This window comes from Temnothorax nylanderi, unplaced genomic scaffold (genome assembly GCF_030848795.1).
Source record: "Temnothorax nylanderi isolate EJ_2023f unplaced genomic scaffold, tnyl_v1.0 TNYL_tig0377_pilon, whole genome shotgun sequence".
Classification (NCBI taxonomy): Eukaryota; Metazoa; Arthropoda; class Insecta; order Hymenoptera; family Formicidae; genus Temnothorax; species Temnothorax nylanderi.
The window spans coordinates 9,091-36,058 of NW_027249439.1; the positions used below are offsets into that span (position 1 = coordinate 9,091).

Consider the following 26,968-nt stretch of genomic DNA (forward strand, 5'->3'; position numbering starts at 1 on the left):
GCTCGCTGCACGCTTCAGCTTGGAGTTCGAAAAGCATACCGGGCGACACGCACGCAACGGTATTAGATATACATACCCCGATGGCAGGGTGAATGATTTCAATACAATCTTCGATTCTACGTCTACGAAATCTTTCCATTTTTTTCTTATATATTCTTTGCTCGCGAACGTTTTCACACTACTGACTGCAGAGGACTGACTTTAACTGACTGCAGAGGACTGAACTAGAGCTCAGAGAAAAGTAATTAAGATAAAATATATCTAGCATTACAATAGCAAGCAAGGATTCGTTGAAGCATCGGCACCACATAGGCGAGCGTCGCCGGAGCATCGCTTCATAGTGTACGATATACGATACTATAAATTTCAAGTGGCTCGAGTGGAACGTCGCATATACGGCTCGAATGTAAATGCGTGTGAAGAAATTAAGACATGATTTATATTTAAAAAGAAATACATTTTTTTATTCTTTTTTTACATTTTTTTTGTTCTTACGTACTACGGAAGCGCACTAAAAAATAAAGCTGCGAGCTCACAATCGACGAGTTGATGTTTATCGAAGGCATCGCTATCGCGTATTACATTTAACACTTGCGTAGGATCCGTTACAGTGGACGCGATTTTGGAGAATTGCGTGAACTTGACATCAACCGTCTCGACAATTCTACTCAATCGATGGAACATCGCGTCGATGCACATATCAAGATCGAGCATACGGTGTAACGTCGATTCGGTCATCGTTAAGCGTACGTTTAAAGACTCGAGACGTACGAGTTTGACACCGTTAATCGTACAAATTCTCAACGTTAGCGGTCCAACGCTTATAAAATCACACGTATCTTTAGTGTATCGAAGGAAATTCTGAATGTTCCGCCGTTGTTCGTGGAATCCCTTCCACGTTTCGAGGGACAGTATCAATTCCGTTCCTCGATTATCTCCTACGGCGATCTCCACGTAACTCGGTGGACCCACGTTAACGCCAACTTCAAGGAATTTGTATCCCGTAGCCGTAAACGCGTATCGTCTGCTGAGTATACGAACCGCGCGACGCTCCAACGAAATGCTGTAGAAAAAATAAATGAGATTACTTTCAAAATAATAATACAATTTATAATTTGCAATTTTAAAAAATATAAAGCTTTATAATTTAAGAAAAAAAACGAAAACTTACTTGTTACACTTGTTCTCGTACGATGGAGTTTTATCATCATCACCATCGTGAATCGGTACGTAATAATTCATGCGTCTACCACCGCTGCTGCTGCTGCTTCCTTCAGCGGAGCTGAACATTTTTTCTCTCGGTTATGGAGACGCGGACCGTTGATACAAGCGGTCGATGCAAGACTGATCGTCGTTGTAAAATTAATCGAATATACGCGGCAACTTTCAAAACTATGATGAAGGAGGGGGAAATTAATGTTTTTGGAACGCGCAATCAGCGCTCTGAAATTTAGGAGAGGGGACTAAGGTAGGATGTTTTTTTTTTATTAAGACGTATACCCCCTCTCCGCATGACGTCAACCGCGAAACATGTTCAGACATGTTCGTCCAAACCTGATACCCCCCCTCGAAGCTCTCGAGTTAGGCTGCGTTCGGAAACACCTCTCGTGTGCACACTAACACACACCAACCGTTCGGAAATGCTCAGTGTGCACTCGCGTGAAGCCGTTCGAAAACCTACAGGGGAACACACCGAGTGCCACTAACCCACTCGACAAAAAAGCGGGCGGAGTCGGTGGAATCGGTGGCATGTGTTCGCTTGGCGCGTGTTGTTGACTTGTTTATAACCTATTATTAGTAAAGATTATTAGTATCGTAAAGCAAAAAATAATGAATAATAACATTACATTGATAAAAGGACGGCATCAAGTTGTAATGGCAGGAGATGTCCCGTTATTTAATTCTGATGGAAATCTACTCGTTCAAGATGTACAAGGTGAGTTGTTACATTGATATTCAAATCATATAAACAAAAATTATAAAGTTTGTAACCTTTCCTCATATTTTGCATCATATTATAAATTTAAAATAATTACAATATAATTGTTTTTTGTTAATATTGAAAGCAATAGTAACACAGCTCTTTCGCTTACAATTCTTCTAATTTTCAAAATCCTAATTTTGCATAAAAATTAAAGATTTTTTCACAATGCTCAATTATTGTATTGTTAGAGGAATGTAATTATTATTTCATTTTGCAGATAACAACATTTTCGTCGTGCCTGTATGTGAAGAAACAATAAAATTCTTCAACCTGCGATTGACTGAGGAGTCGTCCATACATAACAGTGACTCAGGCAATATTTGCATGACTGAACAACCTGAATCAATAGGTAAAAACTTTATTGTTTTTTTAAATGCTTTTTTACAAAGCAGAAAATAAATATTTTGTCATATTTGAAAAATATTAATGCGTCTATGTAATTTTTGCAGTCTCTTTTACAGCTCCTTCTGCAACTTCTTCTGCAGCTTCTGCAGCTTCTTCTACAGTTTCTTCTGCAACTTCTGCTGCAGCATGTTGGAAGGATGATAATGAAGTAAAATGTTTAATTCATCTTTGGCAAGACCATGAAAACCATTTTAAAACCATGAAGAGCCGGGATGTGTGGTCTTTAATAAGCAAGGATTTAATTAAGACTAATCCTGAATGGAAGCAAAAAACTCACATCCAGTGTGAAAATAAATGGAAGGATATCAAGAGAAAATATATGGAAACAAAGGATCACAATAATAAATCGGGGAATGATCCCAAAACTTGTAAGTTTTACGAAGATTTAGATGAAATTTTAGGCGAAAAGCCGTGTGTCAAGCCTGTTTCTCTTGCCTCTAATCTCAATAAAAGACACAGAACAATGATAAATTCTAAAGAGCAAAATGATTTCGACAAAATTTTTGGAGATTCTGAGTCATCGACAAGTCAAAGTGAAGAAGGTCTTCCGAAAACAAAAAAAAAGATGACTAGAGTTGAACGAGAGTTAAAAGATTGGTCCGCTGCTCTTCTTGCCGATGCACAAGTTCGTGAAGAGGCAAGAGAAAGACGCCACAAAGAAGTCATTGCTGAATCTAAGGTAGCAATTGATATCTATAAAGAAATGATGAGGAAACTTATTGATAAATTGTGATTTTGTATTTCCGTAATGATTGTACACTGCTCGTCATTAATTCTTTCCATTTCTTTAGCAAATTGATATAGGATATGTAACACATCTTATATAAATTTGCTAGGGAAATGGAACTAATAAATGATGGGCAGTGTACACCGCGCTTCAACGATTCGTTCTTCTAGCGACTTGATACGGGCTATATATAACACAAATTTCTTATAAAACTCGCTAAAGGAACGAATCGTTGACGTGCGCAGTGTACCACCTAAGTAGAAAACATTAATATTTAATAAACAAGTAAAACTTTAGTGTACGTTTCTTAAACATCGACATATATTATTTGCAATAATTAATATTAAAAATTAATGTTTTTTGCTTGGGCAGTTTTCCGGAATTATGTGATAATTACGGTTTAACTAAATATAAAATATAAGACATAAAATATAATATAAGACAGTTTGTTAGTGTTATAAGTGTTCTTGTATCTTTTCTTTATAGTAACTGTTGAAGTAAATGTAGATGTTTATATATATATATATATATATATATATATATGCTACATTTGCTAGTCAAAGCGTCAATTATGTATCATGCAATGTACGCATTGCATGATGAAAATGGAACAAAAAGAAAGCATATTATTGACTAATAAGATTATAGATATACTTAAATGATTTATTACATAATGCATAATTGATGCTCAAATGTTATGCACGAAAGACTGTGATGAAAAGATCCAAATGTTAACATATAAACTCCATATCTTAGGGTCTGGCTTTAAAATAAGTTTACTCACTTTTCACAATATCGTTTAACGGTCTGATTGATGTACCTTATAGATTATAAGCAATATTCATTTAATGTTTCTTGTTTCTCTTTTTACATTCTTAAATGTATATCGTTGTCTACTAAATGAATATAATTTAAAAGTATTTTAGTGAAGAGACATGTAATTTTTTTTTAATTTCTTGAGTTATGCATTTTTTATGACTGACGTTATGTATATTTTAGAAAGTCTGTATATCGCAAAGCAAGAATTTTTTATTTAAGTCCATGATATACGAAGCAATTATTAATATGTTCACGCATTATATATATAATATAAATAAAAAATACTCAATTGTTTTTTCATTGTAGGGGAGACCGGGGCTAAAAGGTCAACGGGGTTGAAGCGTCAAATCAAATATCTCGGAACCTGTATATTGTGTGAACTCGCTATTAACATTGTAAACGCTGCTTATGGTACCCATGTGACCAACGGAGTTTCGGCAGGTTACCTGCCGTATTATGATTTTTACGAGGGCAAACGTGTTTTCGGAAGGTGAAAGTTACATTTTCTGCGCGTGGAAATTTTGTAATATCTGCAATAATATTTGCTCTCCAAATCTCGAGGTACGTGATTATAAAGAGTAATGCATGCTGAACACGAATCCAGTGTAGTTTTTTCATTATCGTTGATGTCTAATATTTGGTGGGCGATCAAACCTGAAACTTGTGTTTGGGGCTAATCGGTCAGTAAGCAGTCCAGATGCATTTCCAAGGCATTTCCGGGCATTTCCAGGCTCACTGCATATGGAATATGGATGAGACGGGAATTACAACCGTTCAGACACCGAATAGAGTCATCGGACGTCGAGGAGTGAAACAAGTCGGGCGAGTGACTTCTGCGGAAAGAGGAACCCTCGTAACTATTTTTTAATAATGTTTCGCATAAAAATTTTAAATAAATTTTTATATTTTTCTCTTAAAAAACAATTATTAAAATGTATCCTATTATTTTTCAGGATTAGATGTACGTATATGTATTGAAAATGCAGTGTGACGTTTAAACCCCGGCATTTTTGAGATTTCAATTTTTCCACCGTTGTCGTTTTTGCTCTATACCGGTTAAACAAAGCGACGTAGACAAAAATTTTCTATATAAATTTTGTAGCTAAAGGTTCACTCTTTACAGTGGTATACCACATTTAACTAAAATTATTTATTTTGTTGTTAAAAATCGGCACCGAAAAAAAACTGACCTTTTAGCCCCGGTCTCCCCTACTTTTTTATTTTAATTCCAAACTAATTAAGTAATAATTAAATTAATAATTAAATTAATATATTTGTTGGAAAAATTATATGTATATATATAGTATATATATATACAGAAACTAACATAAGGCCGTCAAAGAACTAGGCTTGGATCGCAAGGCTTCTAATTCTTGATTGTATATTGTCGATCCTATTTCTCTTATTATTATTAAATTAATATAATTATTTATCAAAAATCAAATATACATATTTACATATAAGTATGTCACTATTTATGGAAGATTTTGTGCTAAGAGAGCTGTCAAATATTCGCGACGGGCTACTCCTCTTTGATCGTTTGGTAATCGATCAGGGATAACCTCCCTGCCTTCCTCATCCGCATTATCGTTGTTATCAGGATCCTGTTCCAAATCCTCTTCTATAAAATCACGTATGTCATCGTCATACCCTTCAAGGCAAACATTGTGAAGAACACAACAAGCTAAAATTACATATGGTATTAGATCGATACGACTCATATGTAAATATTTTAATCGTCGAAATCTTCCTTTTAATAGAGCAAAAGCCCTTTCAATAACTTGTCTCATTTTAGAAAGTTGTTGATTAAAATTTTTCTGTGCCTATAAAAAAAAGAAAAATTAATTAAAGCAACGTAGAAATCAAAGAAATTATATGTAAAACTAATAATATAAAATAAAATAAATTAATTTTTTTATATTAAGAACACAATTGTAAATAAAATGTATGTGTGTATGTGTGTGCGCGCGCGTGTGTGAAAAAATTAAGTTTTCTTACCTGAGCCATATTGCCTCTGTTAATATACGGAGCTAAACACCACGACAGTATTGGATAAGCTTTATCGCCAATAATTATTTCATTATTGGGAAAAAAATCATTTTCACTCTCCGTTACTGCATGCCATAGATCAGAGTTTCTGAAAATTCTGGCATCATGAACAGATCCAGAAAACCCTACGAAACAGTCTGTGAATATCATGTCTGCATCACAGACAGCTTGCAGCGTAATTGCATATTCCATTTTTCTTGTTCTATATGAAATAGAATCGACCTGAGAAAATAAGACATATTTTGAAGACTAGCAAAAAAGTTTAGAAGCGTTTTCTATAAATTATAAAAAGAACACAAGTTACCTTGGGTGCTGGGATAGGAACATGACATCCATCAATTGCTCCTATCACATCAGAAAGAGAGCCAGTTTGTGAAAAACGATATTTCACTATGTCTAAGCGATCACCTACAGGCCATTTTATAAACCTGTCCGCTAAGGTATTTAAGGAAGCCACAACTCTTCTCATAGAATCATGCAACATTGACTTGCTAATTCCAAACCGGTCAGATACAGATCTATAAAAAATAGAACCACGTGTTATTTTCTGTTAGCTAATTTAATACAAAAATTGAATGTGTTTCATAAACATTTACATAAACTTACCTAAATGAATCTGGAGTTGCAAGCAACCACAGAATTGACAATAACTGTGTTCGGACATCTAAAGTTGTTCTCCCAGTGTCTGCTCTTCTAATCAATTCAGGTGTCAATATTCGCTCCAAATTTTCGTATGTGTTTCTAGTCACACGAAAATGTTCCCTGAACTGTCTATTTGTGTAGTTATTTATTGTTATAGCAACATAGCCTTCAATTCTTGTAACACGATGTCTTAAATTTCTGCGACAGCGAATCCTTGTTGTAAGCGCATTGGCTTCTTGATTCCATCGGTCACAATCTTCATCACTGCTCTGCTCATACTGAAGGTTTTCAATTGCTGTTCTCAATAAATTGTGTCCACTTACTGTGGCAATTGCAAGGATGACATTTCGTCGACGCTCCTCCATTTTGTATACACACCAAATTCTTCTTCTTCTTCTTCTTCTTCTATAAATTTGGATGGCCTTTCCCGTCCTTTATAATGAAGCTGGACAGGTTTTCTCGAAGTGAGGCTAACCGGCGTGGTCAAAGTGGCGATAGATCCAAAATCGACAAATCCAAAAAGGACGCCCAAATCTTTATTGTCCGAGAGGGCACACAAAGGGTTTATCCTTTTCTTGGCTGTTTTCACAGTAAAAGAGCTAATTTTCCAGGCTTCTTTGCAAATTTTGCTAGAGCGCACGTAAGACACGTCTATCACGGATGTAGTACCAAGATGGCGTCCCACACCAAATTCTGTGAGAAGCGTTCGGCGACACTCGACACTCGAAGGCACACGGTTCCCCCACTACCTTTCCACCGAAACTCACCAACTCTCACGTTTCCGAACGCACCCTTAGAATTCGTCACGTATACCTACTTATTCTTTAATTTTGTACACTATTGACTAATGGGGAAGGGAAATTAAACGTTGTAAAATTTACACATACATATAAAATTTATTTTTTAAAAAGATGACAATTCTCCCTGACGTTTCGACCACCAGTTAAATATTTTTAATACATTTTGCAATGCGCAATTCTTAACGTGTTTTCCACATCGCATAGTATTGGTAGCATCTAGAATATTTAAAGATTCGATATCTTCGTAATCCGCATCCAGAGTCTCGATGTTTAGGTTTTTTCTCGCTTTATTCTCAAGCAGATCCACCAGCCATTCTCGTTTCTGGCATCCCTTGACGTACACGAGAGTAGGCATTTCGTCGTCGTCGTCGTCGTCGTCGTTGTCCTCTTCCTCACCGAGCACTGCCGATGTAATTAAACGCTTCACCTTGCTGTACGACACGTTTCCGTCTTCCCATCGTAATCCATGGTGATTGCGAATCAACCAGGAAGCGCACGATTTGTCGGATTTTGTGAGGAGATTCCACGGCATGGGGCATGTAAAGATGTAATGCGCCAGAACGGTTCCGTTTCTCAGCACCGCCGCCTCCTTCACGACAAATTTCATCCCGACGACGAAACCTTGCAGGTCCACGAACGTTGGTGCGGACATGAAGAGATATCTCTCTCTCTTCGATGCGTGAATCGAGAGGAATGACGCGCGTTTCGCGACACTCTGATTTATATATCCTGCTCCCCTTTTTTCCCTCTCATAAATTTGTATCGAGAGTGAAAGAGAGAGAAAATTTTCGTCGACGTTGCCGCGAACACTCAGACTATTTTGCGCACTACGTTGGTCAACGGATTGTACTCGATCACGCGATCGTGTATGATGAGACAGTACGCGGAGGTATTCGGCGGTACGTTCTCCATGCAATCGAATTCTATTCTGACATCCACGGTGGCTTTTTTGACGGATTCGTTTTGTCGAGAGCAATCGATGATCACGAACGGGCCGTAGCGTAGAAAAGTCGAAACGGTGAGACTCGGCTCGAGATATTCGTATCCGTAATAGCCCTTGCAGAAACGCGCGTACATATCGTACAGAATCGCCCATCTGTGTTTACCAAAATCCAAATTCAAATCGTCATACGGATAGACTTCCGAGTTTAGGTAGAGTTTCACGTTGGTCAATTTGCAGTCGTCGAATCGGCTCGTGTCCGCGGATATGACGTTCTTCCGACCCGTCTGCAGAGCGAAGACGACGTATCGCGGTTTCTCAAGCTGAGTCGCGGTCTTAATGGCCCACGAGTGCTTGGTCGTGTTCTGCAACAGGGGATACTCGTACAGATCCCACGAACGGAAACCCATACTTAGATATCGTCCGTTTTCCAAGGCGCGCAGCATCGACAGCTTGTTGATCTCGCTCAATACCACGTGAGGCATTCGCCATTGTATCTTGAGTATTTTGATAGTAGGCTCCAACGCGAGATTTCCCACCAGACAATTGTTATCGTTGCGCGATCGTATTATGACCAATTCGTGACGAGCGTTGATCACCACGCGTTTGTAATCCTTGCAAAATCCTAGTAACAGGTTGAGCGGTACGCAGAAATTGAAGTATCCATTCGCGTTATTCTGTGGCTCCCAGCCGGCGTTTCTCAGGATCACGCTTCTGTCGGACGATACCGTTACGTAGTTCTTGAGCGTGCTGGTTATTCCTACGTTTCTGCAGTGATCAATCTCCACGCCGTCGAGCTCGTATCGAATTTCATCGAACATGAACGCGACGCAATTATTCCCCAATACCACGTTATCGGCTTGACCGGCTGCTCTGGTCACCGTCAATGTTCCTTCGACGTAGAGAAAACTTTCGCACGGCAACGTATACAGATCCTGCTGTTGTATGGGTATTCGTATCTCGTCGCTATACTCGAACGTTGTGTTGGCGTACGGGTTGTACGTGTGAGTCTCGATCTTGACGATGCGATCGTCAAAGACCGGCTCGCCTCCGATGTTAAGAATTTCAGTCATCGTTCACAGTCAGCTTTCAGATGTTTCGTACCGCGAATCCCAGAGATTGTAAAAATTTAACGTTTGATGCGTTGAGCTTCTTTCTCGTCTCTTTTTTAACGCCACCGAATGTCGATTTGACGATATCGTCGATCGTCGCAGTCGTAAAGATATTCTTATCTGTCGCGTGCTCCGAGTCGTTCAACACGAGCATCTCACACGTCGCGCGTTATCGCTGTCGCCGTCGTACGTGTAATCTGACGGTGATCTCTTCTCCTCGAAAATCGAGCAATCGTCCGTCTTGATCCGTGACGCGTATCGTTAGATCCGAAACGCTTTGCGCGATGATCGGCAGGTAAATGATCTGCGCCGGCGTTTCCGATATCTTATATCCCGGTGGTACGCTCGGTGAAAATTCGTGTATCGTGTGAACACGTTTGCCGTTGCTGTACGCACCCGCGGTCACGTTACACTCCACGCGGATAATGTTTACGTTGATAATATTAATCGACGCGTCCGATTCGTACCACTGTCCCGGCTGCAATATACGCTTCGACGAGAATCCCAGCAGCGATCCAACGTTGTTCGGTTTGTTAAAGTTCACTCTAAAAGCGCACTTGATCTCGCTCTTCAACGTATTGTAATTTGCGCGGAGCACTATCGGGTATTCCGCGATCTCGTCTTCGTAGCCGTTCGCGCGACCGGTCGCCTCTCGGGCGATATTCGCGACCGACGTACGATCATCGTTGGAACGAATTACGCGTCGCGGGCGTTTTCGTGAAATTTCGCGTTTTAAAAACTCATGTATGGCTCGTATCTCGTACGATCCCTCGGGAATCGTAATTTCCGTGTCATCCTCGTCGAAATAAAATTTATTGTTCGAAGAATTCACGTTCGGAATCGTGTGATAAGTCTCGAAACACGTTAGACCGAGCTCGTAGTCACCGTCGCTCAGATCCACGGCGGGAAAATAGTGCTCCGCGAGGATGCTGCTCTTCCCGGTCAACGTGAACGTTATAGACATGTCGGCGGAAACCGTTAACGAATACTGAGTCACCACGGCGCACCGTCAGGCTTTAAATTAGCGTCGATCGTCCGGAGAAATTGCAAGCATAATTGCCCACAGATGCTCTGATCGTATCGCTGATAAGACGTGCAATTGTACTCAATCTTCGTCACGCTCGGCCCGAAATATCGCACCAATTCTTTCGGCGGTCGAAGATTGCCGAAACTGTCGAAATACATGACTCGATCTTCCCTCTTCGCGTACGCTACCCAATGAGTACCGGGACCCGCTGCATCGTCCAAATTCACGATACCGCTCTCGTTTCGACGTACACCGCCGATCGGTAACGAATCACGCATGAAGACACCTCTGAAGAACGGTACGCGCATACGCCTTGCCAGTCGATTCAATTGTACGTTAGTCGTAATACCCGCGGGCATATTTAACGTCTTTTTGACGTTTTTTTTTTATTTTCGACGCTACTCCTCGCCCGCGTTTGTGCGGGCCGAGATACAGCCCTCGTCCATATTTGTACGGAGCGAGATAAAGTCCGCGACCTTCCACGGCGCGATTGTGACGTTGCATCTCTTCCAGCTGACGCCGCGCGGCTTTGTTATCGTTCACGGCCTTTACGACTCCCGCCGCTCCGCCGGCCAGAGAACCGAGAACTCCCAACAACGGTAGAATCGGCAATACGCCGCCTCGTTTTACTGCAGGAAGTATCCGTTTTTTCGTCAGCCTTTTCCTCGTTTTCGTTTTTTTCGTTTTCAAGCCCATTCCGAGCTTCGTCTTAGCCTTCATGGTCGCCCAGACGGCTGTAGCGGCAGCTCTCTCTCCGAGAGTCGAATCTCTCGCGGTAATGCGTTTTCGCGCTTCCGCAGCGAGTATCTCGTCCGCCGCGTGTCTCTCGGTGAGATCGCGGTTACGCGAATAGGCTATGTCGTGCTCGCGACACGCCGCGTCCAATGGATTAATACCTTGATCGCCTCTCACCAATCGTTTTTGTAAACGAGTTCCCGGGCCGCAAAATTGATAGCCGGGAATGTGTAATTCGAACGGAAGTGCGTTTATCGCGCGATTTAATAGGCCTCCACCAATTTTTTTCGTCGACATTCGCCGCAATCCTTTATCAATGGCGCGGGACCGTCGACGTGCGTTCGCTGCCACGGTTGATTGTAATGTTCGTAACAGCGACGATATGTCTGAATCTCCAAATCCGCCTTTATATGTTCCGGAAGCTTGTCCCACACGTAGTGAACGTGATCGCCGCACGTTTGCAGCAGAACGGCTTTCGGCACAAATTGCAGCTGTTCGGCGCTTAAGTCGCGAATATCGGAAGGTCTCGACAGTAGGACGAACATTTTTGCTACTGAGCCATTCGCGGTTCCGCTCGCCTATAAATAGGCGTTCGAGTCAGCCAGAAAGTCGACAGTGTGGAAAAAATGAGATTCGTGCGACAACCGTTGGCGATTCGCGTGACGAATTGCGACGACAGATCACGGCCGATGGGAGGCAACGCGGAGAAGCGTAGGCACGGTACGCTGCTGCCGGCTACTATACGCGCGATCATTTGCGGCCCCTCGAGTTGCGGTAAAACCAACGTTCTGATTAGCTTGCTGGAAAGTCCGCACGGTGTACGTTTTGAAAACGTGTACGTGTACTCGAAATCGCTGCAACAGCCGAAATATCGATATCTGGAGAATTTATTGACATCGATCGACGAAATCGGCTACTTTACGTTCTCCAATAACAGTGACGTCATTCCACCGAGGGACGCGCGTCCAAACTCGATCTTCGTCTTCGATGACGTGGCATGCGATAAGCAAGACGCTGTGAGAGAGTATTTCTCAATGGGCAGGCACTCGAGCGTCGACTCCTTCTATCTCTGTCAGACGTACGCGAGAATACCTAAACATCTGATACGCGACAACGCGAATCTGCTGATCCTGTTCAAGCAGGACGGTACCAATTTGAAACACGTGTACAACAATCACGTGAATACCGACATGCCGTACGATGAATTTTGCTCGTTGTGTCACGAGTGTTGGCAACAAAAGTACGGATTCGCGGTGATAGACAAGGACAGCGCGCTTTCGAACGGCCGATACAGAAAAGGATTTAACGTGTTCGCGATACCGTAAAAGCGATCAGTCGTTGCCGATACCTCGTCGGAGGCGAAACGTTAGCGTTACAGAGAGAGAGAGATCGATACTCTGCTTTGTTTTCCCGCGATGGCTGCGATCGAAGGGAGCGAGAATATTCGCGAACGCGAGAAGATCGTGAAAGATATTGCGAAAACGAGTGATTCGATTCGCAAGAAACTTCGCGCTTTGAAGACCGGTAAGATCGAGAAGGGCATTGAGATGGATACGCACTTTAAACCTCATCGGGCCGCTGAAAAAGATCGTCGACAACTCGAGCTTGACCGCGGTGAAGAAGGAGGAGCCGGAAAGCGTCGCTGGCGGGGAGGAGGAGGAGGAGAATGCTACACCGAAGAGAGAAAAGAGGGAACGATTATACTCCTGGTTGGATCTGTCATCGACATCGCGTAAATCTAATCAATCGAAACGATCGAAAGTACTACCGGTAACTTCTACACCGATAACCTCTACACCGACGCGAACCGTGCAACATACAAGTCCCGAATTAGCGGCAAACGTGGATGTTCCCGAATTTCTCGAAAACGAGAATGTTTTCGAAACCACGGACGACTCGATCGGGACGACCGTTCAAAAGCAGTTGCAAACATCGGAGGGGCGAGAATTGTTTATAGAAACGTTGGAAGATAATTTCGGTCCACTGAGCCGAGTGTATATCTCGTCTGTTTTGGGCGCCGATCCAACGATAGACGACGTGTACGGCGTTTATCTCGACAAGAATGAAATGATGCTCGGTAATAAACGTTTTTACGTGGACAAAGCGGATAACATTCATATTGGCGACGTACGATACGCCGGTACACCCGGTATTTACGAGTTAATCTTCAAAAAAACACCCGATGATAAGCTCTACACGGAGGACGATAGGCAAAAGTACAGAAGCATACTGTTGGCGACAAGTGCTCATAAATACAAGCACGATCCTCGCGAGCGAGTAAAGGGTAACAAGGGATACAAGTATCTATGGGTAATCTCACCGTTGATATCGATCGAATCCAAGAAGAAAAAATCCGGAAAGGGATTATCCATGCCTCGCGCGATGACGCTAACCGACAATAAGATCGACTACGTGCACTGGGACGATCCCAACGAGCTGGTGGATCGTCTGCGATTGCTCGACGCTTCGCGTCAAGCTGGCAACAATGCCCACGACAACGAGATCATGTCGATCATCGAGGAACTTCGCGAAGCCGGGCTTATTATAAATTAAACGGCGCGACAGCGATCCGTTCAATCAGCGTCGAAATGCCGATCAACAAATTTGGATTGTTCGAGCACAGCGGAGACGCGACAAACTCCATTTCGTACCATCGGTGGAGCGGATTAATGAGAAATTTCGTGCGCAATAACGCTCTGTGTCGCAGTGCCACGGACTTTGACGCAAGGTCGCGCAAGATTCGTCGCGTAGCGCAACCTGAGACTGACGGTGACGCGGTTAACAAACTATACGTGGATCGGTGCGTTAAAAGTTTGACAGATCAACGAAAAGAGTCAGACGAGAAGCTTACCTCGTTCGAGAAGGACGTGCGAGCGTTACAGACTGCGGTAAACGCGCTTCGGCGTACGAACATCGTTAGATTGGAAACGGCTAATGAACGATGAAGAAACGGTTCAGCAGAAACGACTATCGAATGGCGACGAGTGAAGAGAAGCAACGGTTAATTGACGACGGCGACGAACAGCAACGAACGATTCGAGAACGGTTGTCGGACGGCTGTCTAACGGTTCAAGAACGGTTGTCGGACGGTTATGGAACGATTCAAAAACAACTCAGAAACGATTACGAGCGATTCAGAAACAGCTGCGAACTACGCGGTGACAGGAAAGGCTACAAACGGCTAAAGAACGTCGTCGACGACGACGACGACGATGAGTGACAAACAACGGTTAACTGACGACGACGACGAACAACAACGAACGATTCACGAATGGTTCAGAAGCGGTTACGAACTGTTGAGAAGCGGTTACGAACTGTTCAGAAACTGCTACGAACGATGCACTAGAAGCAGAAACGGCGACAACGAAACATGAGACAGTTAAAATCGATCGATGTGCGTAAAAGTATCGAGAAGCAACGACTCGTCGAAGAACTGCACGCTCCGGCGAGAAGAAATTTTCCCCGCAGACGCGTCATAGTGCGAGGGTGCGATGACCTGTGGCAGGCTGACATCGTTGAGATGCGTCCGTACTCACGTTTCAACGGAGGCTACCACTACATACTGACCGTCATCGATGTGTTGAGCAAGTACGCGTGGGCCGTGCCGCTCAAGGGTAAAGGCGGCAGCGAAACAGCCGACGCTATCGCCGAGATAATTCGACACAGCGGGAGGTGCCCCAGTAACCTACAAACCGATATGGGGAAGGAATTTTACAACACCGACGTGCAACGTCTCGTGAGAAAACACGACATCAATCATTATTCCACTTATTCGGTGTTGAAGGCGTCGGTCGTCGAGCGATTCAATCGTACGTTAAAGAACGACATGTGGAAGATGTTTACGCTCAACGGAAATTACAAGTGGGTCGACGCCTTGCCGCGACTCGTGTCGGATTACAACGCGCGCAAGCATCGAACCATCGGCATGCGGCCCGTCGACGTTACCCCCGCGATCGCCAAAAGACTCTTGGCTACCGTATACAGCGCGATAAAGATCGCGGGTCCGGCAAAATTCAAAGCGGGTGACTCGGTGCGCGTTAGCAAATACAAAACAATTTTCGAAAAGGGTTACACGCCGAATTGGACCACCGAGGTGTTTAAGATCGTTAAAGTGCAGCGTACCAATCCCGTAACCTATCTACTCGAGGACTATCGTGGAAAATCCGTCGCTGGAGCGTTCTACGAGCACGAGTTGCATCGCGCGACTTATCCGGACGTGTATCTCGTGGAGAAAGTACTGCGCAAGAGGGGCGACGAGGTTTACGTTAAATGGCTGGGATTCGATGGATCGCACAATTCATGGATACACAAGGACAATGTTATTTAATTCGTGCAAACTGTATTTTATTCTTAACATAAAAAATATGTAATATGTAATACATGTAAAGTGTTTGAAATATGAAATATAAAATACTTAAAAATATGAAATATACACATGTGCAATATCTTTATTAATATTCTTTCCAATACTGTAATATAATACTCACAATACGTTATACTACATTCATACATTCATACGTTATATGACATACTACGACTACTACATTATATATTACGTTACATACATATACTACTGCATACGTTATACTATTACATACATATACTACTGCATACGTTATACTATTACATACGTTATACTATTACATACATGTATACATACGTTACAAAGGTATTTTATAATGTCCCCACGGTAACGTATCGGTCGAATCGGGTATAATGTATCGCTTATCGTCGTATGGACTCAGAGCGATTTTTGTTTCGAACACGGTGTACACTTCGTGCTTTTTCGATCGTATACAGGACTGCGATCGGGTCATTTCAATTTCGTCTCGCAGACACCTCGTGTAATCGTCGAACGTTATAGTACGCGCTACGACGTTGTTCTTGACACCTTTCGCTTTTTTACAATCTTTTTTACCATCCACCCTCAACGCGTACATCTTCGCCCTGAGTCCGACGAATTCGGTCATGATCGCGCCGTTATTCTCGTCCTTCATCAAGCCCGGAACTTTTTTATTGGCGAGTGGGATACCGTACGCGTTATCTACCGCGTAATCGCTAGTGTCGAACCTGACTATATCATCTTTCATGTTCTCATACACATCGTCGCATTCGATGTGATAAATCAGACTGTCAGTATCGGTGTACGTGACTTTACACTTGTCGCCATACAGGGGAGACATGTACTCGTGATGAAATTCGTACAAGCAGATTTTCGATACGTCGAGAATGCACATGCCGACGTAAATAGGTTTATCGAATTTAACTTCAAGTTTTCGCAGTTCAACGGCTATCAGATTTTCCGAAAAGATGCTTCGACTATGAAAATTTGGTCGCGCGATCATTGCCTCCGCGCCGTATCTACCCTCCCACTTTGTTAATAATTTTACATCGACGTGATTGCGAACGTTCTCCATCGTTTTCCCGAAAACCGCGTTATTCATCAATTTATATAAATTTTTCTCGAACTAATTTTTGGCCAGTGTTCTAAATTTTGTATTGAGTTTGATGTAAGTGCGGAGCCACGCAGATTGAGCGAATTGCAATACGCGATGTATTTTTGTGACGCGAAGGCCGTGGTGCGTGCACTGCTGTAGGTTGCGGTAGTGTATGACGTAACGCTTCTTATCATACAGCGTGGCGAGAAGTTTTTCCTGCTGTTTGCCGGGCGGTTTATCACGCGTCGGACAGAACGGTAGGTCGGCGTGCGCGTCGTGTTTATTCTCCGGATACTCGAGATCGACTTCGAGAATATAACCCGTGGGCGAATCCAAAGCGATCGCGCTAAAGTCGAAATTCGAAACGTCTTCGACCCATTGAAAATCTGCGTAGGGCAGTGGCTGACACATCGCCCAACCGTACAAGTTGTTTACATCGAAGTACATCAAGTACGAAGACGGTTTCGATGAATCGTAATATTGCATGTACTTGTTGTTGGCCCGCGCGTATCTGTTTGAACATTGACTCAGACCACCGCGTATACCGCGTTCGATGAACAAGACCATGTCAATGTCGGTGAGCAGTTCGAAATTGATACACGTATGTTTCAACATGGCGTCCCACGTGAAACCTGGCAAAGTGTAGTAGTACGCCGGATCGAGTCCATAACTCGCGATACAGCTGTCGCGGAAATTTTCAAACACGTCGGTCAACAGCAAGACATCGGTTTTGAGGTATAGATCGCTGTATTCGCCCAGAGTTCGAACGGAGAATCGCTGCCATACGTTCGCGGCGTGCGCGTAATCGCTCTCGGATACGGTGTCACCGGTCAAGGAACTGTAAAATGAATCGCGCGGCGGTAAACACGTGTCCTCCAACTTTTCGATGCTGTCCACGTATTCGTATGGAAAGACACCTTTTCGCGTCAAAAGATCAAAGTCCTCGGTCGATAATTGTGAAAATTGAGAACGTACAGTTTTTAACTTATCTTTACGTAGAAAAGATGCTAATTTATCGAGGCTGCTACTCAAAAATTTATACGAATCGATGAATCTTAATTTTATGTCGCTTCGCGAATCTGATCTGTCCGCTGTATCTTTCACGTGCTTCGTGAATGAGATGTACTTTTCTTTTGTTATCGGTAGTACATCGACCGAGCCTTCGAACGCGGCAGCTATCTCCGTGATAATGAAATGCGCGTCGTAGCCCGATAAATTGTGGAAAATTACGGGGATGTAATGCGAATCTTTATAATTCAGATTGCAGTTCGAATGTGCGGGACCTCTATATCGACCGGTCAAGTGGCAATGATCGCGTACTCGCACGTCGTCTGGCGCGAACGGTTTTTCGCAAATGTGACATTGCGCCGCGCTGCGAAATATCTCCCACTCGTCTCGCGTTAGATCTACCATGCGAACATTCTCGGACAAGATAGCCTTTACGCGATGCGCCAATCCTTTCAGTTCCTCGGCGAACCACGCGACGCAATCCTTATCGCGGCGAAATCGATACGCAGATAACGAGTTGTCGTACGAGCACCGCACGTAGTATCCTATACTACATACCCGATGATGTTGAAACCTGAACGTGGGCGTTGTCGGATCCGCTTCCGTCTTCTCAAGGGTACATTCCAGGTCGGCGTACACGACATATGGAAGCCGCTCTTTCCTGCTGTGATTCTTGAAACTCAGCCACTTGTCGTCCTCGCTCGGTAGTCGGATTGCGCAGTTGTTTATCTTCTGACAGTCGACGGTGTGCGCTTCCAATTTCTCGCTCGTGTAGAAATAGTGCAAACATCTGCAAAAAACAAATATTGTAAATTATTAAATAAAATAGGGGAGACCGGGGCTAAAAAGTCTACGGGGTAAATACGTCTAATCAAATATCTCGGAACCTGTATATTGTGCGAACTCGCTATTAACATTGTAAACGCTGCTTATGGTACCCATGTGACCAACGGAGTTTCGGCAGGTTACCTGCCGTGTTATGATTTTTACGAGGGCAAACGTATTTTCGGAAGGTGAAAGTGAAATTTTCTGCGCGTGGAAATTTTGTAATATCTGCAATAATATTTGCTCTCCAAATCTCGAGGTACGTGATTATAAAGAGTAATGCATGCTGAACACGAATCCAGTGTAGTTTTTTCATTATCGTTGATGTCTAATATTTCATGGGCGATCAAACCTGAAACTTGTGTTTGGGGCTAATCAGTCTACAAGCACCCGGGGCTAATCGGGCTAATCTCATCACTGTGGCGCGTCGGGCGCACGACTTCAGCTCACGGCGATTTCAGGTTAGGTTTCCCTCGAGCGTGATTCTGTCTTCCCTTGCACGTGCGTCAGTTGTGTAAGAGGGAAATGGTACGCACGTATCGTCGCAAAACGGGTGTTTTGGCCGACCGAAAAGATGGCGGACCGTTGTTTTCGAGATCGCTCGCGCTCACGGCACGTCGGCGAGGTACGGCAAGGCACGGCACGGCTCTGAGATCCCGCGATTTCCGTGCGAGAGTTGACATGCCGCGCGCGCGGTAGATCGTCCCGACTCCCGACCGCGGTAAATTGTCGTTGTTGGTCGTTGTGTCCAGTGTCAGTGAAAGTCGCGCGTGCGACCGCATCGTCCAGCGTTCGCCGCATCGTCTCGGCGTCATTGTCGCCGCCGTTGTAGTGGTGGTGGTGTCGGTGGTGGTCATCGTCGTCGTCGTCGTCGTCGTCGTCGTCGTCGTCGTGGTGGTCGTGGTGGTCGTGGCCGTTGTCGTCGTGGTGGTCGTGGCCGTCGTCGTCGTGGTGGTCGTGGCCGTCGTCGTCGTGGTGGTCGTGGCCGTCGTCGTCGTGGTGGTCGTGGCCGTCGTCGTCGTCGTCGTCGGCGCGTCGAGGAATCGGCGCGAGGACGCCGTCGAGTCGGTAAAATGGTCGCGCTCCACCGCGAGCTTTTCTAACCCCCCTGTCGCTATTTATCGCTCCCCCGCGAGAAACGCGGCTTGGTTAGGTTGCTCGAGGGTCCGCGCTGATCCTATGGCACCGGAACGCCGTCACGCGTGTTCCCCGTGGTTGCCCGCGTTGACAATGTGACGTGCCGTTGGGGAGTTTACGATTTGGTTAACCTCTGTATTCACGTGCCTGAATTGTTTTATGGAATAGGAAAAACAATTATTTTTTAATAATGTTTTGCATAAAAATTTTAAATAAATTTTTATATTTTTCTCTTAAAAAACAATTATTAAAATGTATCCTATCATTTTTCAGGATTAGATGTACGTATATGTATTGAAAATGCAGTGTGACCGATTAGCCCCGGGGGGGGACCGATTAGCCCCGGCATTTTTGAGATTTCAATTTTTCCACCGTTGTCGTTTTTGCTCTATACCGGTTAAACAAAGCGACGTAGATAAAAATTTCCTTAATAAATTTTGTAGCTAAAGGTTCACTCTTTACAGTGGTATACCACATTTAACTAAAATTATTTATTTTGTTGATAAAAATCGGCACCGAAAAAAACCAGACTGTTTAGCCCCGGTCTCCCCTATTTTATAATTTTATTAAAAAGGAGTATAAGTACTCACCGATCGCAAAAGTATTTCCGACCACGGTGCGTGCTCAATTGCGAGCTAACGAGACGCGATAGATTCTTGATCCACGCGAAATGCCCCACGTTGTCGTTTCGCGGCTCCTGCACGTACAGCAGATTTACGTGCTTTTCTCTCTTCAGGTCGGTGAGCCGTATCGGGAGAACGTTCGGCGTCTTCTCTCCCTCGACAGTATATACGTTGATCGACACGTCGTTGAATCGTTCGAAGTTTTTAATTTGGCTCAACGTCACTGGAAACTCAATGTCTCGTAAATTCAGCACTGTTGTATAATGAGGATACGAAGATTCCCGTTCCGAATGTCTTTCGGCTGGATGTAGAGCAGCCACCACCGACCACGCGAAGCATGCATTGTCCATAGATTGCACGTTGATCACCGCTCCCTTCAATTTAATTTGTTGCGGTAATTTGATGTTACATCCCGCGCGCAAAGGATTGTACTTGTTCACGTTCACTGTCAAATTGAGTATACGCGATAACGCCCACCCGCTGTCGCGTTCCTGAAACTCTTCGAGTTTCGCTAATGTGGGCTCGATAACGTGTAGCTTGTACCACTCGCGCAGATTGGACCGATCGGACGAACGAAAGAGTTCGCAGTTTCTCGTGCTGATACTTTTGTTCGCACGTTTGTCACCCGTCACAAACTCACCGTTGAACACAGTATTTATCTTTACACTTGCGTGTCTTTGCATGACGTTCCGCACATGATCGAGCACGATGACTTCAGCATCTTCGAGAAATTTTTGCGGTTCGATGTAATTTGTATTTATCACTGCACCGGTCAATACACGGCTTTCGAACGCGGCATCGATCTCTCGCCAGACGAGTCTTTCCACGTTTTCGTTACCGCTACTACTGCCCGCCGCGTACTCACCACCGATATGTACGAACCGTCTCTGTAATAGAGTCTTCGCACCTTCGAGTCGCGCGATTCTTGCCACTAAAGATTGTCTGTGTCCCGGATTGTTTGTTTCGCGGATTGAGAGCCGCGGACGTTTGGAACGACAGTCTTCTTCGAGCCGCTCGATAAACTCCTCGCATCGCTGTGCCCATGCAAGATATTCGCCCAAGGTAGCGATTTGGTCGGATCGTTCCAACAGGTCGCGTTCCGTTTCATCGGGATGTTCCATGTTTTTTAGATCACGTCACATTCTTCGATGGGGCACTTGCACGTGACTCGATCACACGATGGACAACGTCGACAGAAATATAGAATGGAATAATGTTTAAGCATAAGATTATAAAGACTGAAGAAGGGGACATCAAAGTGCCAATCATTAAAATCATTAAGTTCACGGTCAAGAGCTCTTTGAATCGATGTATGATTAGGACCTATTATCTTATTAAAGATATGTAAAATTGATCTCTGTCTGTTCATGTTTTTCATCACCGCCAATTCGACGCACTTCCCAATGCCTGTGCGAAGTTGAATGAGCATAGTATCAGTGAGCATGAGCATATCAGTAATAACTTTATTCGCCCAATAGCGATACTCCTGATACTCCGAATCAAAGTCAGGTTTAAAGTAAAAATCATAAAAATAAGAATTATCACGAGCTTCACGAGCTTCACGTTCTTTTGCCTCGTCCCGCAGCCGCCGATACAATTTCCGTCTCACGTTATCCGAATCCCATTCATAAGGATAATTAATATAGTCGATAGCGACTCTTTGTTTAACGCTGCGTCGATCAGTTCCGCGTATACCTAGTTCGCGATCGCGAAGAAACTGCACCGGTGATGTCACATCCGTCAATTTCACTCCTCGATCTTCTTCACGCAGAACATTGGCGACATCGTTTATTAAATCATCGTCAGATTTCTCTTCTTCACTTGACCATTCCATGTTGCGCACGTTATATATATATATAATGTTTCACACGCGATAATGTTTTTTTTATCACTTCGTGCAAGTTGGGCACATGTCGCATGGATATATTTGGAACAATAGAGTATTACGACAATCTGTGCATAATTGAACGTTCATTATCTCGTACGGTTCGGTTACATGCTCTCGACGTTTACTTATGTGCTCACCTGTGTCTGGTGAAGCAAGCATACACGTATAACACAGTTTATCCGAACCGTATATATAATAAAAATAAATTGCGCAACACTTCGTACGTCCATCTAACGCTAGAAATTCGGGACGCGACACTATTTTTTTCACAACTTCTCTCCGGTTATCGTCTTCATCGCTATTGTAAGTGCTGTCCGGTGACAATGGACGATCCTCTTCGGATGAATTCGCATCCATTATTGCCTCGAAATTATTGTCCATCTCCATTTTTGTTTACAGTTTTTGAAAAAATGTTTTTTTTTATAACACCCACTTGACACAAAAAAAAACTTCAGCCCCCGAGTATGAACTTTTAAGAGCCGCGATAATGTTTTCTTTTCTTATCGTGTGCAAATCGGGCACATATTACATGGGAATAATATATACAATGCTGCACGACATCTTGAACAATACCGGCCATGCATCGTTCCGCGTAACGCAACGAAGTGTCTTAGGCGAGCGTACATACCCTCCCTAAGGTCCCATAGAGCAATCATGCACGAAAAACATAGTGCAAGTGCACCACCCGTTGAAAAATAAAAATATATTACACAATGTTTTGTACGTAAATTTAGCGCAGCGATTTCCCAATGCAGCACTATTCTATCGATGACTTCATTATGATCGTTGTCTTCATCACTGAAATAATCACTGTCGTCCGCGCGATCCTCGTCTGCATTCATATCGAAATTATTGTCCATCTACATTTTTTTGTTCATTGTTACAAAAAAATGTTTTCTTTATACCGCCCACTTGACACAAAAAAACCTTCACCCTCGAACATGAACGTTCGCGTTGCGAAAGCTAGCCAAAGACTGATCCGCAAGATGTGGATCCATAATCATCCTGGCGACAATGGATGCTATGCGTTTGTATAATTGTCGTTAGACATATTTTGTTTATACATTCCAGCAGCCGGACATCGGCGCTCGCTTTTTGTAATATGCCGCGCCATAACCGAATACCGCCCGCGACGGTTAAATCGTAATCGGCAGCGGCTCTTCCTAGAAAAAACATGAAGAGGACTCCGCAACGGTTAAATCGTCCCCGGTGGCAAATTTTATCAATTGTTTACCTCGACTATTTTATCTTTAAACCGTCGTCGGACCATCGGTGCTCGCTTTTGTAGTGTGAGACGCCGTAACCGAATGGCGGCTCGCATGTTCTAGAAGGGTGAGATCATTGCAGAGACAAGTGTCTAACTCGCTGTTTTGTTTATATTCGCCGATAAAATTCTAGCAGCCGAACGGCGCCCGTTAGTAATACCCCGCGCCGAAAACGCGAATCCCCTCCCCCGCGGACCCCCTCGCCCTAGAACGCGGACACCTACCCCCCCCCCCTTGGCGGTACCCCTCGCCCTAGAACGCTGACCCCTACCCCCCCCCGCGGACCCCCTCGGTCAAGAACGTGGACACCTAACACCCCCCCCCCCCCTTGGCGGTACCCCTTGTCAACGATATGTTTATCAATATTTGATAAACAACATGTCCCGACGCGCTCGCCGCCCTCGAGTCCCTCCCCCGCCCCGCTCCCCCCTCGGAGCTCCCGGGGCCGTAGGCACATAGTACTCCTACTGCCCTTTTTTCCACTACTTGATTATTTATGAGAGCCTACTTTTAATTTAAAAAAGTATTTGAAATATAAAGTACAAAATATGCGTGATTAATATTCCTTCCATTATACATACATACATACATATATTATATTACATACCTATATTATATTACATACATATATTATATTACATACATATATTATATTACATACATATATTATATTACATACATATATTATATTACATACATATATTATCTATACTATTATATAAAATTCTTACGGGTGGTGTGTGTTTGAACGTTATTAACTTGAAAACTATTGGACCGAATTTTTACCACAAGTATATGAAATAGGGGTAGAATTTTCCGGGGAGTGCTATAGAGTGTGTAGTTTTTCGTTACCGATTTTCTGGAAACCGATTTTTTTAATTTTTCTAATTCTTATGGGTAAAGAAATTAAAAAAATCAGTTTCCAGAAAATAGATAACGAAAAACTATACACTCTATAGCACTCCCCGGAAAATTCTACCCCTATTTTATATGTTTTTAAAACAAATTTGGTCTAATAGTTTTTAAGTTAAAAACGTTCCAACATACACCACCCGTAAGAATTAGAAAAATTAAAAAAAAACGTTATTAACTTAAAAACTATTGGACCGAATTTGTATTAGAACCATATAAAATAGGGGTAGAATTTTCCGGGGAGTGCTATAGAGTGTATAGTTTTTTGTTATCGATCTTTTTTGGAACCGGTATCCGAAATTTTTCCAATTTTTCGGGAAATAATTGACCAAATCTTAAAGAATTGTATATAAAACAGGGGTAGAATTTCCCGGGGAGTGCTATAAAGTGTATAATTTTTTGTTACCGATCTTTTTGGAAACCGATATTAGGAATTTTTCCAATTTTTCGGGAATTAATTGACCGAATCTTAAAGAATTATATACAAAGTAGGGGTAAAATTTTCTGGGGATTGTCATAATGTGTATAATTTTTCGTTTTTACTGATCTTTTTGGAAACCGGTTACAAAATTTTTCAAATTTCTTGGGAAATAATTGACCGAATCTCAAAGAATTGTATATGAAGTAGGGCTAGAATTTTCTGGGGATTGCCATAATATAAAGTGTACTATTTTTTGTTACCGATCTTTTTGGAAACTGGTTCCGAATGACCAATATACTTTTGGTAAAAATTCGGTCCACTAACGAATGAGTAGTTCGTGGACAGACGGACAGACAGACAGACAAACAGTCGGGTTTTATATAATAGTATAATTAGAAATAGATCGATATCTAAAAATTTGCGGAAGTTAGAGCAACCACAAACATTTCTACAAAAAGTACAAATTTTCTTAAAAAAGAACCGCTTTAACAAACATCGCCAAATTCAATCTCAACTTCATTTACATAATACTCGAAATAAATAGGTGTGTATGTATGTTTGCTTTTATATTTCGAAAAGTATTGGATCGATTTTGAAAAAACTTATACCAATATGTTCCTTGAAATCTTAAGAGTCTATTTGCGCGTCTTTTTACATATGTCCTCCGGGGCGAAGCCCGGGTAACCAGCTAGTATTACATATATTGCATACATTATATTACATACATTACATACGTATATACATTATCCTATGGATAATGGACCATCGCTATGGATAAATTGTCTTTCCAATCGCGTCTTCGCACCCTCGAGTCGCGCGATTCTGGCAACCAACGATTGCCTCTGCCCAATCGAGAGCCGCGGACGTTTGGCACTACTGCGTGCCTTGAGCTGCTCGACGAATTACGCACATCTCAGCGTCCATGTAAAAAATTCACCCAAGGTAGCGACTTGGTCGGACAGCTCCAATAGATCGCGTTCGGTTTGCTCGAATTGATCCATGTTTGCCCTATTTCGCACTATTCTTTTATTATATCGCTTCACAGTCTTTTTTACAGAGCAACGTGCACGTGATAATGTTTGATCATAAATTAACGAAGAAACCTTGATACTTTTCGACCGATGTATCGCTCTCAAATCTTACTACTGCGGCTCGACGCGCTTCATTCCTCGTTATATACCCTTTGCCCTCTCTCTCGCTCCAACTGATTTTTGAAAAATCTTTTCCTTTGTCTCGCGTACTGCGTAGATAAATTATTTAGTCTACGCGATAACCACCCCCCTTTTCCCAGAAAAAATTTGTTTACGGCGCCCGCGAAACATGTCCCGACAGGTTCGATGCGTCATCGACAAAATACGCTCCTACTTAGTGCGCTACGTACCCCGCGGCGCGACCGCGCACCCCCACGCGGACCTCCACGCGAACCCCGCGCCGCGACCGCGGACCCCCACGCGAACCCCGCGGCGCGACGCGCACCCCCACGCGGACCCCGCGGCGCGACCGCGAACGCGAACGCGGACCCCCCGCGCCCTACTTGCGCAGGTGAGTCATCCCGATAAGTCATACCGGACATGAGTCATCTCGCCCGCCCCTCTTCCCCGCGTAATCCGATATACTTGAAATCCGATATCCTTGAAATCCGATATCCTTGAAATCCGATATCCTTGAAATCCGATATCCTTGAAATCCGATATCCTTGAAATCCGATATCCTTGAAATCCGATATCCTTGAAATCTGATATCTTTGAAATCTGATACCCCGCCCCCTCCCCTTCCCCCGCTTACCCCCCGCGCATTCCGATACCCTCCTCCCTTACCCCCCCCCTCGGAGCTCCCGGGGTGGACTCTCCTACTATAACTACTCAGATCCGAAAATTTTACATAAGGAATGCATATACGAAAATGAGAGCGATTGCTGAAATGTTCTTCATAAAGAAGCATAATAATACCATCAATCTTAAAAAAGATACAGAGAACTTAAACTCTGTATACGACGGTGACATTACGTCTGTTTAATTGTTTATTATTCTCCCGTCAACCTTCCTTCATCTTCAAAACATGAGACTACTAATGTGACTCCCGCAGAGTTATATTTCGGACGAGATTTAAATCTTCCATTGGATTTACTACAAGGTTCTCCACCAAATTTTAATCATTCTGATACTGTTGACGAATATATCCAAGATTTACGAGGGAAACTAGATGAAATTC

General features: G+C 43.4%; 5 protein-coding genes across 6 annotated transcripts; 1 reads left to right on the plus strand and 4 right to left on the minus strand.

Moving 5' to 3' along the window:
• Positions 1-405: 405 nt before the first annotated feature.
• On the minus strand, positions 406-1,290 carry LOC139781958 (uncharacterized). The gene is made up of 2 exons (XM_071720836.1): positions 1,172-1,290; positions 406-1,063 (listed from the first exon to the last, which is right to left on the minus strand). Exons 1-2 carry the CDS (start codon positions 1,288-1,290, stop codon positions 499-501), a joined length of 684 nt encoding a protein of 227 aa, XP_071576937.1. The 3' UTR covers positions 406-498.
• A 402-nt stretch (positions 1,291-1,692) lies between these two features.
• On the plus strand, positions 1,693-3,556 carry LOC139781964 (uncharacterized). 2 transcript variants are annotated; one of them, XM_071720843.1, is made up of 3 exons: positions 1,693-1,936; positions 2,202-2,333; positions 2,446-3,556. In XM_071720843.1, the coding sequence occupies exons 1-3, from the start codon at positions 1,831-1,833 to the stop codon at positions 3,120-3,122; spliced, it is 915 nt and encodes a 304-aa protein (XP_071576944.1). In that variant the 5' UTR covers positions 1,693-1,830; the 3' UTR covers positions 3,123-3,556. The 2 variants fall into 2 exon arrangements, with proteins under 2 accessions (XP_071576944.1, XP_071576943.1); XM_071720842.1 differs by having other exon boundaries at positions 1,713-1,936; positions 2,434-3,556.
• Positions 3,557-5,366: 1,810 nt separating this feature from the next.
• LOC139781956 (uncharacterized) lies at positions 5,367-6,997 on the minus strand. Its single transcript, XM_071720834.1, has 4 exons — positions 6,591-6,997; positions 6,289-6,502; positions 5,934-6,206; positions 5,367-5,758 (listed from the first exon to the last, which is right to left on the minus strand). The coding sequence occupies exons 1-4, from the start codon at positions 6,989-6,991 to the stop codon at positions 5,411-5,413; spliced, it is 1,236 nt and encodes a 411-aa protein (XP_071576935.1). The 5' UTR covers positions 6,992-6,997; the 3' UTR covers positions 5,367-5,410.
• Positions 6,998-8,236: 1,239 nt separating this feature from the next.
• LOC139781960 (uncharacterized) lies at positions 8,237-9,439 on the minus strand. Its single transcript, XM_071720837.1, has 2 exons — positions 9,339-9,439; positions 8,237-9,275 (listed from the first exon to the last, which is right to left on the minus strand). The coding sequence occupies exons 1-2, from the start codon at positions 9,437-9,439 to the stop codon at positions 8,237-8,239; spliced, it is 1,140 nt and encodes a 379-aa protein (XP_071576938.1).
• Positions 9,440-20,234: 10,795 nt separating this feature from the next.
• LOC139781968 (uncharacterized) lies at positions 20,235-21,392 on the minus strand. Its single transcript, XM_071720844.1, has one exon. The coding sequence runs from the start codon at positions 21,390-21,392 to the stop codon at positions 20,235-20,237; it is 1,158 nt and encodes a 385-aa protein (XP_071576945.1).
• Between the last annotated feature and the right edge of the window lie 5,576 nt (positions 21,393-26,968).